Here is a 12,118-nt window from a genome sequence, read left to right on the forward strand (position 1 = left end):
TGCCCTCGCTCCTCCCGGGCACTCCGGCCGACCGTTAGTCGCGTGCGCGATCTCTTGGGTTTAAGGACGTGCGCGCGTACGTCGGGCCGTGGCGGCGTCTCATTCAAACGGACCAATCAGCGGTCACATAACCTCTCGCGTTCTTTTCCTCTCTACTACCCTTTTTCAGCTTTTCTGTATTTCGGGGTCCCCATTCCAACCCCTGCGTGCCTCCATTGGCCGACCCGCCGCGCGCCCCCTCCCCACCTTTTCCCGCTTCCGCTCGAAGATTATGAAAAGGGGACGAGCGCGTCGAACACCAAGGACTGTGCGCGGTGACGTCACGAGTCGGAGCGCGGTGCTCTGAGGCCGCGAGGGGGCGTCGCCTGCGGGAGGGTATAAAAGGGCGACGGTGCGCGCGCGGCCGGCTCAGTGCGGCCGGCACCGGGGTTGAGCGTACCTGTGGACGCAGTGCGCAGTGGGCGTCGGAGGCGGCGGGGAGCGGAGCGGAGCCGCCGGGGCCTCGCCAGGGCCGCAGCGGCAGCAGTTGGGCCCCCCGCCCCGGCCGGCGGCCCAGAGAACGCAGGAAGGGGGCCGGGGGGACCCGCCCCCGGCCGACCGCAGTCATGGTGAGCGCGTCGTCCAGGCCCGGGAGGGGCGGTGGGAGGCCCCTTGGAGGAGTAGGCGGGGTCTCGGGAGCCGCTCGCGGACGGTCTAGAGGGTTGGAGGGGCCGCCTGGGGGTCCTGAGCTAGGGATGGGCCCACAGGCCTTCCTGTAGGCGGAGTAGGAGCCTGGGCGGCCCGCAGGTTCCTTGGAAGGGAAGGCCCAGCTGAGCTCCGGGGTGGGGGGGAAGGGGAGGAGGCAGTCCCGGCTTTGTGTTTCGCCCGAGTGTGTTCCAAGATTAGGTGGGGAATGGGATAAGGGTGGGCGTCGGCGGACCCGGAATTATTGGCGGCCCGTGCGGGGCTACGAGCGGGTTTTGAGGGCTCCTGGAGAGGAGCCATTCTCAAGCCCCTTCGGAGAACCGCCGTTATTTCTGGTGGGCTCTCAGCCTGGGACCGCGGTCTGCAGCATCCTGGATGGGGGTCTGCAAATCCAGGGGTGGTTGACAGCGCAGGCCATGAGAGTCAAGACTAGAGCAACGACAGCATCCTGCAGGTCGTCCCAGCTGTGCTGGCTCCTCACCTTCTCCTGTCTGTGCCTAGAACTCCAACGTGGAGAACCTGCCCCCCCATATCATCCGCCTGGTGTACAAGGAGGTGACGACGCTGACCACGGACCCACCAGATGGCATCAAGGTTTTTCCCAATGAAGAGGACCTCACCGACCTGCAGGTCACCATCGAGGGCCCTGGTGAGTCGGGGAATGGAACAGGGAGGGGCACGCACACTTTCTCTGTTCCTCGTCTTTGGGACAAGAATAGGAAGGTTTCATTATATACCGGACTCTGCCAAATGCTGGGGACACACGGGTAAACAGGTTAGGCACACCTTTACTCTCCAGGTGTTCAGTCTGCAGGCAAGACGCCACAAATGACAAATGATTGTGTACATTCTGTAAGTGCAGTGAAACAATCCTGGTAGCCCTGGGAGCATTTAATGGGTGCCTTACCTGGGGAGGGGGGAGGCTACCAGACACAGGTTCCCTCAGACCTGAAGGGTGGGTAGGAGTTGAACAGCAGTGTGGGGAGAGCAGCATCAGCGGTCGGGGGTGGAGGGGTCCTTGGCCGGTGACCTCAGGCTCTGTCCTGCTGTCTGGGTCAGGGACATAGCGCGGGGTGGGGGGGCGATAACAGTAACTAGCCAACGACTACGCTGATGCTTTCGTTGTGCAGTGATTTAACGCGCTGTTTCAGGTGTATTAAGCTTCTGTTACTAACTAAACGTCTACAAAATAAGCCAAGACGTTACAAGAATGTGGTGAAGGACCCAAATGTGGTGAAGGACCCAGTCAGGAGGGGGGACAGGGAAGATTTGCTGAGGTGGTGACAGTTAAGGTGATTCCTGCTGTGCTGCATGAGGGGTGAGGGGTGCTTTGTAGCAACAGCTCTATGAATTTTTTAGGGAGCAGATCTTTCTAGGGCTTGTAGGCCTCCATAGGGAGTTTGGAAAGGAAGCTGTTGGTGGCTTTAAAGCAGGGGTGCTGGTCGCTGCAGGACTCACTTTGGCTTTAGGGGTGGGGGTAGGAGGAGCCAGAGACCACTGCCAGCGGCAGCCGCTGAGTGGAGCAGTGTTTTGGCTGGACGAGGAGGTGGGGACGGGGGCGGGCCTGCAGGTTAGCTGTCCGGGCTGCTGAGGGGTTAGGTGTTGGCACCAGGGCATAAGAAATGGCCATGGGTCTCGAACGCACCCCAGCTTTTTGACTGAGAACCGTTGACTAAGGCAGGCAAAGCCATGGAGTTGACAGAACTGTCCCCCTGTTATTTGCCATGAGACTTCCAGGAGGACAAGTGGGTGCAACTGTCTGCCTCTTGGGGAGGGAACGCAGCCTGGGATGGAGACCAGGACTTGGTGGCAAGACAAGTGGGACTCACTCTGAGTGGGGGGCGGGGGGTGGGGCTGCCTGTGGCCCCTGGGAATCTAGCCCAGGGGAGTCTGAGGGAGGAGGCGGCAGGGCCTCTGCCTCCCAGCCAGAGTGTGCAGACAGGGCTTGGGGGTTTTGCCTCGTGCCTGGGAGTCCTGCACCTCCTGACCTGGTCCCCTCCCCGTACTTCCAGAGGGGACCCCATATGCTGGAGGCCTCTTCCGCATGAAACTCCTGCTGGGGAAGGACTTTCCTGCCTCCCCGCCCAAGGGCTACTTCCTGACCAAGATCTTCCACCCAAACGTGGGTGCCAATGGCGAGATCTGCGTCAATGTGCTCAAGAGGGACTGGACGGCTGAGCTGGGCATCCGGCATGTGCTGCTGGTGAGTTCCAGGGGGGCCGGGGCCGGGGCGCCCCAGTGGTGTCCGAGCATTCTTTTTAAAACTCAACTCAAGATAGTTGGGGGCTTTGATGTAAAAAGCAGGTGTCCAGCTCTTCAGGAAAGTTCTGGAGGTAAAAAGCAGGTGTCCAGCTCTTCAGGAAAGTTCTGGAGGACTTGGGGGTGCTGGGTGGAGCCAGCACCCCGGGATCAGGTGTGCAGGTGGCTCAGTGCCAGGGCAGGCACCTTTGCTGTGGGGCGGGTGGTGGGTGAGTGTACAAAAGCGTTTCGTTCTGTTCTAAAGTGTACAGCTGGCTGGTTCTCCGTAGTCACAAAGTTTGTGCAGCTGTAACCCTGTAATTCCAGGCCGTTTCCATAACCGTGGGTTCTGGGCTGGGGATGACGGGGCCCCACCTGGGACATTTTTAATTGCTGGGGCGAGCAGGGGTCCTGCACGGCAGAGTGGCCCCCACGGACAAGCAGCAGCCCGACCGGTCAGGTTGAGGTCAAAGGCACTTAAAGCATTTAGGTCCCCTCTGCCCTCCCCACTCCCTCAAAGTTTTAAGAAATTTTTTCAAACCCTGAATTTTTAATGAGCCCCTGGGCAGATGGTTGGGAGGATGGGGAATTGGGGTTTCCCACAGGGCATGGAGGGGGGAGGATTGAGCTCCAAGGTAAACAGATCTCCAGCTCTTCTATCCCTAGAGCATCAGCGGTGGCAGCCAGGGGACACCCGCACAGGAGACAAGCTCACAGAGTGTCCTGATGGCCCCCAGGGGCCACGGTGCCCCGCCTGTACCGGCCTTGGCTGGGAGGGAGCCACAAGAAGGGCCTGTGGCTGGGGGTGCAGCGGTGAGGATTCGGGTCAGTCCTGCCCCCTGACGCACCTCAGAAGTGTCTGCCGGGCCAGGGTGCCAACACTGTCCGCAGGCCAGGCACAGCCTGGGGTGTTGTGGGCCCCCTTTTAGCACGGAGGTGGGGGCAGGGCCGCTCCGCATCCTCTCGCCTGTCCCAGGTGTGGTCCGGCCTGGCCGGAGTCTGGCGCTCTGCCCTTGTGATTCTTGGGAGCCAGTGACAGCGCTGGGTTTATGCATCTTTCTGTGGTTTTGTAAAAGGTTTGTAAGATGGTTCCCCTCGTCTCCTGGGGACCTTGGGGAAGTTCCTTCTCTTGATCGCTCGTCTTGTGGGCCCGGACCCACTGATCCTGGGTTCTCTCCCACAGACCATCAAGTGCCTGCTGATCCACCCCAATCCCGAGTCCGCCCTCAATGAGGAGGCGGGCCGCCTGCTCTTGGAGAACTACGAGGAATATGCGGCCCGCGCCCGCCTGCTCACAGAGATCCACGGGGGCGCGGGCGGGCCCAGCAGCGGGAGGCCTGAGGCCAGCCGGTCCCTGGCCAGTGCGGCCTCGGCCTCTTCCACCGACGCCCTGGCCCCTGGGGGCCCGGGAGGCGCTGAGGGGCCCATGGCCAAGAAGCACGCAGGCGAGCGTGACAAGAAGCTGGCAGCCAAGAAGAAGACGGACAAGAAGCGGGCTCTGCGGCGACTGTAGTGGGCTCCTCCCTCCCTGCGCCTGCCCAACCCTCAACTCTGTCTCTAAGTTATTTAAGTTATGGCTGGGGTGGGGGAGGGCGTGGGGCACTGGGACCTGGATTTGTTTTTCTAAATAAAGTTGGAAAAGCAAGCAACTGCTCTGCCTCTTAGTGCCCCAGGCCCAGCCCCTGCCACGGGGGCTCAGAGCACTTGGCACGTAGTGCCCCAGAGTGGGTCTCTCAGCTCAGCCGGCCTCCTGGTTGAGTTCTGGGGCCACCCCTGTGGATGGTCTCAAATTTCCCATCTGAAATGGGGCAAGGGGGGTGCCTGCGGGCCAGGTGACAGGTGTGAGGTGCCTTGCTCTCCCGGCCTCTGCGAAGCCTTGTTCACCTGCCCTTGACCTGAGCGAAGTTCTGTCCCCTCACAATACCACACCCAGATCCGGCCGTCTGGGTAGCAGCGTGTTCCCGTGTGTAGCAAATCGGAGTCAGGCCCAGTACAACCGACACCTACCCCAGAGTTTCCACAGTCGGGAGTCGTGTGGTGAGCTGTGTACTTGGCTGAGTCTCCCACTGAAGTTGAGGTATCTGCCTGCCACAGTCCTTTCTCATGTCCTCTTCAGGGTCACGGATTGCAGTTCTGGGGGTTGTCCTTGGCTCCCAGAAGCTGTCATGGTTCTTGCCCCTGCACCCCCCTCCCCCGCCAGCCCCAAGTGTCCAACTTCAGTGCCCAGTCCTTCGAAAGCTTCAGCTGATGAGATATGCCCTTGATTAATGAAGTGATGTGATTGCAGAAACACCCCAACGTTGTCACGGCTTTCGCCCCCACTCCAGGGGAGGGGGTGGGAACTGGGGCAGCAGGCAGGTCGGCTCTCCACAGAGCAGGCCACAGACAGAAGGCAACCTAAGGCCAGTGCTTCAGTTTCTTGCTCATCATCGACAGTGTTGCCCTGAGCTGGGCCCCCAGGATATAGTATCAAGAACAGGAGGAAAACAGGTCTCTATACAGACTGGTACATGAATTCTTAACAGTTACTACCTTTGTAACAAGCAAAAACTGGAAACAACCCAAATGTTCAACAGGTGATTGCGTAGAGGAATTGTGAATTCATGCAATGAATTATTACTCAGCAAAATACTGATACATAAAACAACGTGGATGAATCTCAAAAATAGTACATGCTGAATAAAGCCTTACACAGAAGTGTGCAATAATATTCAATCCTACTTATATGAAATGGTAGACGGGCCAAACTAATCACTTAGTGGCAGAATGCGCATCACTGGCGGTCTGGGATCCGGGAGGGCCAAAGGGAGAGGGGCATGGGGAGTTTCCGGGTGATGGGCCTTGATTGTTAGGGTCGCGTGGGTGCATAAATTTGTCAAAACTTACCAAACTATATTTAACGTAGGTGTATTTTATGTAAAGTATATTTCAAGTCAACTTTATTTCTTTTAAAAATCAAGAACTTTAAAGTAGAATGAAAGGCAAATCAGTGGGACAAGATATTTGCAAGTTATAACGGAAAAGGACTAATCTGAAGAATACATTTAAGAAACAAAACACTACATATCGGTAAGAAAAAGCACAAAAGAAAAACAGGAAAAAGCACTTGAAATCCAAATGACTTCAAAACACATAAAAAGGTACCCTCATTAACAACTGGGAAAATGCAACATCAGCCAAAGTTGATACTGCTACACTCATGAAATGCAACAGTTCTAAAGTCTGACAATACTAAGTGTTTGCACAGTTGTAGCACTACAGGCACTCATTTGCTCCTGGTGGGGGCATGAAATGTTTGTGGTCCAGTTGAAATCACATAATTTATTACTCAGCACTCTTGCACGCCATACTACAGGCTTAGCCCTGGCTGGTGTGGCTCAGTGGACTGAGTACCGGATTGCGAAGCACAGAGTCACCAGTTCGATTCCCAGTCAGGGCATATGCCTGGGTTGTGGGCCAGGTCCCCAGTGGGGGGCACATATGAGGCAACCACACACTGATGTTTCTCTCCCTCTCTTTCTCCCTCCCTTCCCCTCTCTCTAAAAATAAATAAAATCTTTTAAAAAATACAGGCTTAAACAACTGTCCTAACTGCAAACAAGTATGAACATATTTATATATCCAAGAAATGATACAACACAAAAATAATGAGCTGTTCACCACTAGCAGTGAGAATTACAGTCATAACCAGCCAAACACGCCACAAAAAGAGACTGACAGTTTGCCTTCATACCTGATTCCAAAGCAGCCAAAAAAGGAGTGGAGATGCTAAACACATTCCTAGGTGGTAAAACTAAAAGCAAGTTTTCTGCAAAGCTCAGGATTCTGGCCTCCTCCATCCAGCAAGCAGCCTGAGAAAGCTTCTGAGGGCTGTTCTCTTCTGCTGCTTTACCTGGGGGATGCGTATGTGCTTGCTTTATTTTTTTAAGTGTATAATTATGGTTTATGCACTATTCTGTATTCTACTATACTTCAGAATTTTAAGATTTTTTTTATAATTTATTTTTAGAGGGGAAGGGAGGAAGAGAGGAAGAGAAACATCAATGTGTGGTTGTCTCTCATGTGCCCCCTGCTGGGGACCTAGCCTGCAACCCAGGCACATGCTCTGACTGGGACTCGAACCAGCAACCCTTTGGTTTGCAGGCTGGCACTCAATCCACTGAGCCACACCAGCCAGGGCTATACTTCAAAATGTTAAAAGCATGAAGCTGATTGTGTACTGATATGGACCAATCTCCAGAGTAGGCTGTGGGGGAAAAGCTGCATGCAAACGGTGTCCATAACATGCTATTGTTTCTGTTCAAGTTGAAACATTTTGTTTAAAATAGGATGCATGTGTCTTTGATCGCATATGTATTTAATACCTCAGGAAGGTCACGTTAAAACCCGAAAATATGCCTCAGGGAAGGAAAGCCAGGAATACCTTGTGAACGTTACCACTCAGAAAGTGAAGACATTCTTTAAATTTAAAAATAACAAGTTTCTATAAAGAAATGGCTCTCTGCCTTTTCTTCCCAACACCCAGTTTCTTAACTGGGACAAACAAGGTTCCCATGTGCTCGTGTAGCAAATTTCAGTATCTATTCTCTAAGCAACTGGCAGGGTCCTTACCTGCGGACCACCAGCATGTCACACCTGCTTTTGCGACTTAACAGCCAGCTGGGAAGTCTGTTCCTCTCAGCAGCGCAGACCCCCCCACATCACAGCCACCCTCCTTTGCCGGCGCCAATGCCCCCGGCGTCTGGGTGACGGGAGGTGAGCAGGAGGGGGGCCTGGGTGGCAGTGCCAGGGGTCTGCCTGCCCTTCCGAGTGTGGGAACCGTGGCAGGGTTCTGAGCAAGGGTGGAGGGCTTCTCAGCTCTGCACAGGGTCCCCGGGAAGGCAGGGACACAGGGTCCCCTTGGTGTTAGCTCCTTGACACAGCGGCTGGCGCACAGTAGGTACGGGGCAAACTGTGTCAAGACCTATGATGTTGGTGACCTTCCCTCCCTGAGCCTGTTTCTCCATCCATGGAGGGGGGATGCTTTGTGGGCTGCATGGGTGCGTGGATGAGAAGGGGCCCCTCTCCACACACACACACACACACACTCACACACGTATGGAACAGTGCATTCCAGGCATGCGTGGAGTAGACAAGGCCCAGCTTCTCACAGGGCTTACGTTCTCCACTAATTACAGAGCACTTGCTTTGTGCAGGCTGTTCTCAGCCTTGTGCGTTCATTAACCCCCTGAATTTTGACAACAGCTGCAGAGAGAGGTCTAGTTTCTTGCCCAAAGACACACAGCTAGCAGCCCAGTTGCTGCAGGTTGCGATGAACACCAAGAGGTTCCAGGTGCAAGGCAATGGGAGAGGAAGAGGGCTGGGGAGACCCGAGGAGACAGAGCTGTGACACCTTGAAAGAGAGGCAGCCGCAGGGCAGAGCGGAGCGCGGAAGAGCTGAGGTGGGGCTGGAGAAGCAGGGGCAGTGGGGGGGGGGGGGGGTCCCCAGGGCCTTTGGCAGGGAGCCCAGGGAGCAGGCGCGAAGGCTGTGGCTGCCGCTGCACAGAGGGAGTGCTCACACTCCCGGTGCAGCAGAAGGTAGAAAGTTGTCTGGCCAGGCCCTTAGGCAAGAACAGCCTGTTTGATGATGTGGCAGCTGGTCGCCAGGACACCGGGGGCTGCCACCTCCCCGCTGGGTGGCTTGTACCAGGCAGGTAGAGATGGGCACCCTCGGCCCAGAACCAGCAGCCATGGCCCAACGGGGGCCCTGAAGTGCTGGGACTTTCCTCACTGCACTCCTGTGGGGCCCCAGGACCACAGCAGGGAGGGCCGGCCTGCGCTCTTCTGGCTGGAAAAGGGCCACCGCCCTCCTGAGGAACAGCCGGCCCTCCCCCCACGTTCCTATCACGAGTGTCTACAGCCAGGGTCCATGGGCAATGAAGACCCAGGCGGTAAACACTTCTACCTTTGCAGGTCACAGGCACGGTTGGAGTGGGGTGCAGGTGGCGGAATCAGCCCCACCCCAATGGGCTGACCTCAGTCTAGAGTCCAGCCCCTTAGAAAATTCAGACTAAATGTTCATGGATCAAAAATTGTCATTTAAGGTCTTCAAGTCGTCCCGTTCCAGCAGCGTGAAATTGTGAGAATTCCAGGGCTCCATTTAACCTGGACTTTCTAACTGGTCTCACCGCGGTCACCTCTGATGCGCGGAATGCAGGAGTTTCCGCCAGCCCCCAGCCCTCCCCCAGGAGCAGGGAGGCTGGACCAAGCCACACGCTGGGACTGGGCTCCCCCACCGGGACCTGGTCCCTCCGGTCCCAGCACACTCGGACGTTTGGTACCAGTTGAGTGTGGGAGCCCCCCAGAGACAAGCTGACGGTTCTAGCGACGTAGCCTGCGGGACATACACACAGGGCCAGAGGGTTGGGGGTCACAAAGAAGGACCAGGAGAGGTGGTTGAAGGAAGTTGGCTGATACCTTTATTGTTTGGGGTGGGGGTTGGGGGTGCTCAGGAGCTCTTGGTGGGGCGGGCCCGCTTCCTCTTCACCATCACGGGCTTCTGGCTGCGCAGGATGGCGCTGGCCCTGCGGATGGCGGCCATGCGCAGGTCTGGGCGGTACTTGTTCTTGCGGATCATGTGCCGGATGCTGCTCAGCGTGGCCCGGGCATTCTTGTTGATGGTGGTCCGCACATAGGAGGTGGCTGGCTTTCGTTGGCCTGGTGGGGGACAGGGGGGCCCCAGGGGTCAGCTGGATGTCCTCGGCCTTGAACGCACCTCCCTGGCGTGAGGGTACATTGCATCCCGAGAACCCGAGAGTCACTGCGGTGGGCCTGGGCAGGCAGCCAGTCGCCACAGTTATGGGACACGCACCGTGACCGCCCAGGCCAGGCCGTGGGCACTGTACAGGCATCTTCTCTTCGCTGTGTCCCAAACAGCACTCACCATCATCTCGCTTTACAGAGATGAGAGCAGACACAACGGATGAGGCCTGGTCCAAAGTCACACACGCACAGCAGAGCTGTCACGGGCCGTGTGACCCCAGGCAGAGGGAGGGGAGGCGGGCACTGGCCAGTGACCGCTCCCAGGGCTGCAGCTGCCCTCCCTGCCGGGGCCACGGCACCCACTGTGACCCGGGTCTGGAACGCCACGCTGAGGCCTGGCCCCGATGCAGGGATGACGGGGAGCCACGGAGGGGCAGGGGTGAGGAGGGGCCGTGGTGCCCAGGTGGAGTCCGGACTCCGCTGCCCATACCCAGGTATGGCCGCGCCACTGACCCCAGGACAGGGCCCACGTGACGCCTCACATCAGTCTCGTTCCTGACAGCCTCGGAAAGACCACTCAACAACCCAAGAGGAGAAAGTTTTCGGGACCCTACACACCAGAACGAGGAGTGTGGACTCCTGAGAGGCCCACCAGCACACGTGACCGGGGGCTCTCGGGCTGTGCTCCTGAGAAGGAAGGGTAACCCACCCCACCCCCCGCCAGCCGCCCGGCGGGCAGCAGGCACTGGATCAGGAGCTGGCAGGCCAGGACCACTACTGACAATGAGCAAGATGCTGAACTTGACCCCAGTCAGAAGCTGATCCCAATCAGGGACCCAGGAAAACATCATTCCTCCCTTAAAGACCGCAGCAAAGAGATGAAATGGTGATGGTATATCCATGAATCAGAAAAGCCCCCCAAACTCCCCGACCTCCTCTAAGACACTAAAAAGGCCCTTCCATGCCTAAGGGTACAGTTTATGAGGGTGGGTGCTCTGCTTGAGCCCACACAGCAGGATGGGAGTCAAAACGTTGATTTTTGACCCAGCCTGTCACTTTACAAGTAGGAGGAAGAGGGAAACTCATCTATTTTGCCCAGTTTTCCCACAGGAAGCAAGACGGAGACATCCACCTCCTCCTGGGCTGTTTGAAGGGTTGAATCAATCATCGGATTGTGCACCTCTGTAGTGTAATCTGAACCACCATCCCCAGTACACACAGGTCAGCTCTTATTAAAAAGACGCGGCCAGCTCACAGAGGGTGGGTGGCTGAGGCAAGCCAGCTTCCCAGAGGAACACCCTGACCCCAGGACCCCTCCACTGAGTGGCAGGACTACTCGTGTTCCCAGCAGTGAAAAACCACAGGTCCCTGTCCGAGTAGGGGCCTGCCGTCTGGCCCCGGCCAGGGAAAGCACTCACCCGATCTCCGTTTCATGATGACCACCACGCCTTTGCCATCGGCCGCTGGCTCCACGCCCACCGTCTTGCGGTGAATCAGCCCGTTGTAGCGAAAGGAGTTGCGGGCCTTCAGATTATTAGGTTCCTAAGGGGGAGGGGAGACGCACGGGGATCGTGAAGAGGGAGGGGATCCGCCGACCACGAAGGTGCCTCCCGCATACCCAGGCGTCCAGGCCCCACTTACGGTGCTGTACGTCTGCTTGTTCCTTTTGATCAGGAAACTGGAGCAGTTCCGGATGACCATCCATTGCAGGTGGGCAGACATGGCGGGAGCTGCGGGAAAAGGGGCCCGGGGAGATGTCAAAGGGAGCCGCAGGCCGACGCGGGTCCCCGGGATCCCACCGGGAGGGTGTGGGTGGGGACCTGGAGAATGCGGAGAACGTGACGGCAGAGAGCACCAAGGAATTTCCCAGACGGGGCCAGGCGACCTAAGGCGGCGGCGAGGCTTAACTCGGGAGCCGAGACTAACTACGGGGAAGAACGTGAGAATCTAAAGCGCCTTCCGGCGGCGGGGCGGGGGGGGCAGCCAAGGACGCGGAGGACACGATGGACGAAATGAGAAAGCCCGGCAGGGAAAAATTGGACGGCAGGCACAAGACACGACCACGCGGACGGACGGAAGGCCTCCTCTCACCTTCTCTCGCAGCGGCAGTCGGAGACCGAAAGAGGAGCGGAAGGGGCGGGGCGACGCCTTTAATACCAACACGCATTTCCGCTTCCTCTCTGGGCACCCGCGCTTCGCCTCCTCATTCCCGCCTCCGGAGCGGCTCGGCAACGCTCGGAGATTTCCGCCATTCCGTCACAAGCCGCTCGGAACTCTTCGGCCAGAGACCCGGGGGCGTGTTCTTGGACGCGGAGCGACTCCTGGCCCTTCGAGTGTTTCGGCAACTCCAGCTTGATTTCCGAATGGGTAGAGCCCGAGAGTCCCCTAAGTCCCTTTCCTCAGCAGGCTCCCCTTAAGATTGCTCACTCAGTGCTTGGCGCAGGATGGGCGTTCA

General features: G+C 57.5%; 2 protein-coding genes across 2 annotated transcripts; one reads left to right on the forward strand and one right to left on the reverse strand.

The window, feature by feature from the left end:
- The first annotated feature begins 411 nt into the window (after window positions 1–411).
- Window positions 412–4,530, forward strand: UBE2S (ubiquitin conjugating enzyme E2 S). Its single transcript, XM_054588202.1, has 4 exons — window positions 412–608; window positions 1,186–1,333; window positions 2,697–2,887; window positions 4,106–4,530. Exons 1-4 carry the CDS (start codon window positions 606–608, stop codon window positions 4,433–4,435), a joined length of 672 nt encoding a protein of 223 aa, XP_054444177.1. The 5' UTR covers window positions 412–605; the 3' UTR covers window positions 4,436–4,530.
- Window positions 4,531–9,357: 4,827 nt separating this feature from the next.
- Window positions 9,358–11,875, reverse strand: RPL28 (ribosomal protein L28). Its single transcript, XM_054588203.1, has 4 exons — window positions 11,755–11,875; window positions 11,305–11,393; window positions 11,082–11,205; window positions 9,358–9,618 (listed from the first exon to the last, which is right to left on the reverse strand). The coding sequence occupies exons 1-4, from the start codon at window positions 11,828–11,830 to the stop codon at window positions 9,410–9,412; spliced, it is 498 nt and encodes a 165-aa protein (XP_054444178.1). The 5' UTR covers window positions 11,831–11,875; the 3' UTR covers window positions 9,358–9,409.
- Window positions 11,876–12,118: the final 243 nt, after the last annotated feature.

Source organism: Pteronotus mesoamericanus, unplaced genomic scaffold (genome assembly GCF_021234165.1).
Source record: "Pteronotus mesoamericanus isolate MK-2021 breed Mesoamerican mustached bat unplaced genomic scaffold, CSHL_Meso_final scaffold_128, whole genome shotgun sequence".
NCBI lineage: Eukaryota > Metazoa > Chordata > Mammalia > Chiroptera > Mormoopidae > Pteronotus > Pteronotus mesoamericanus.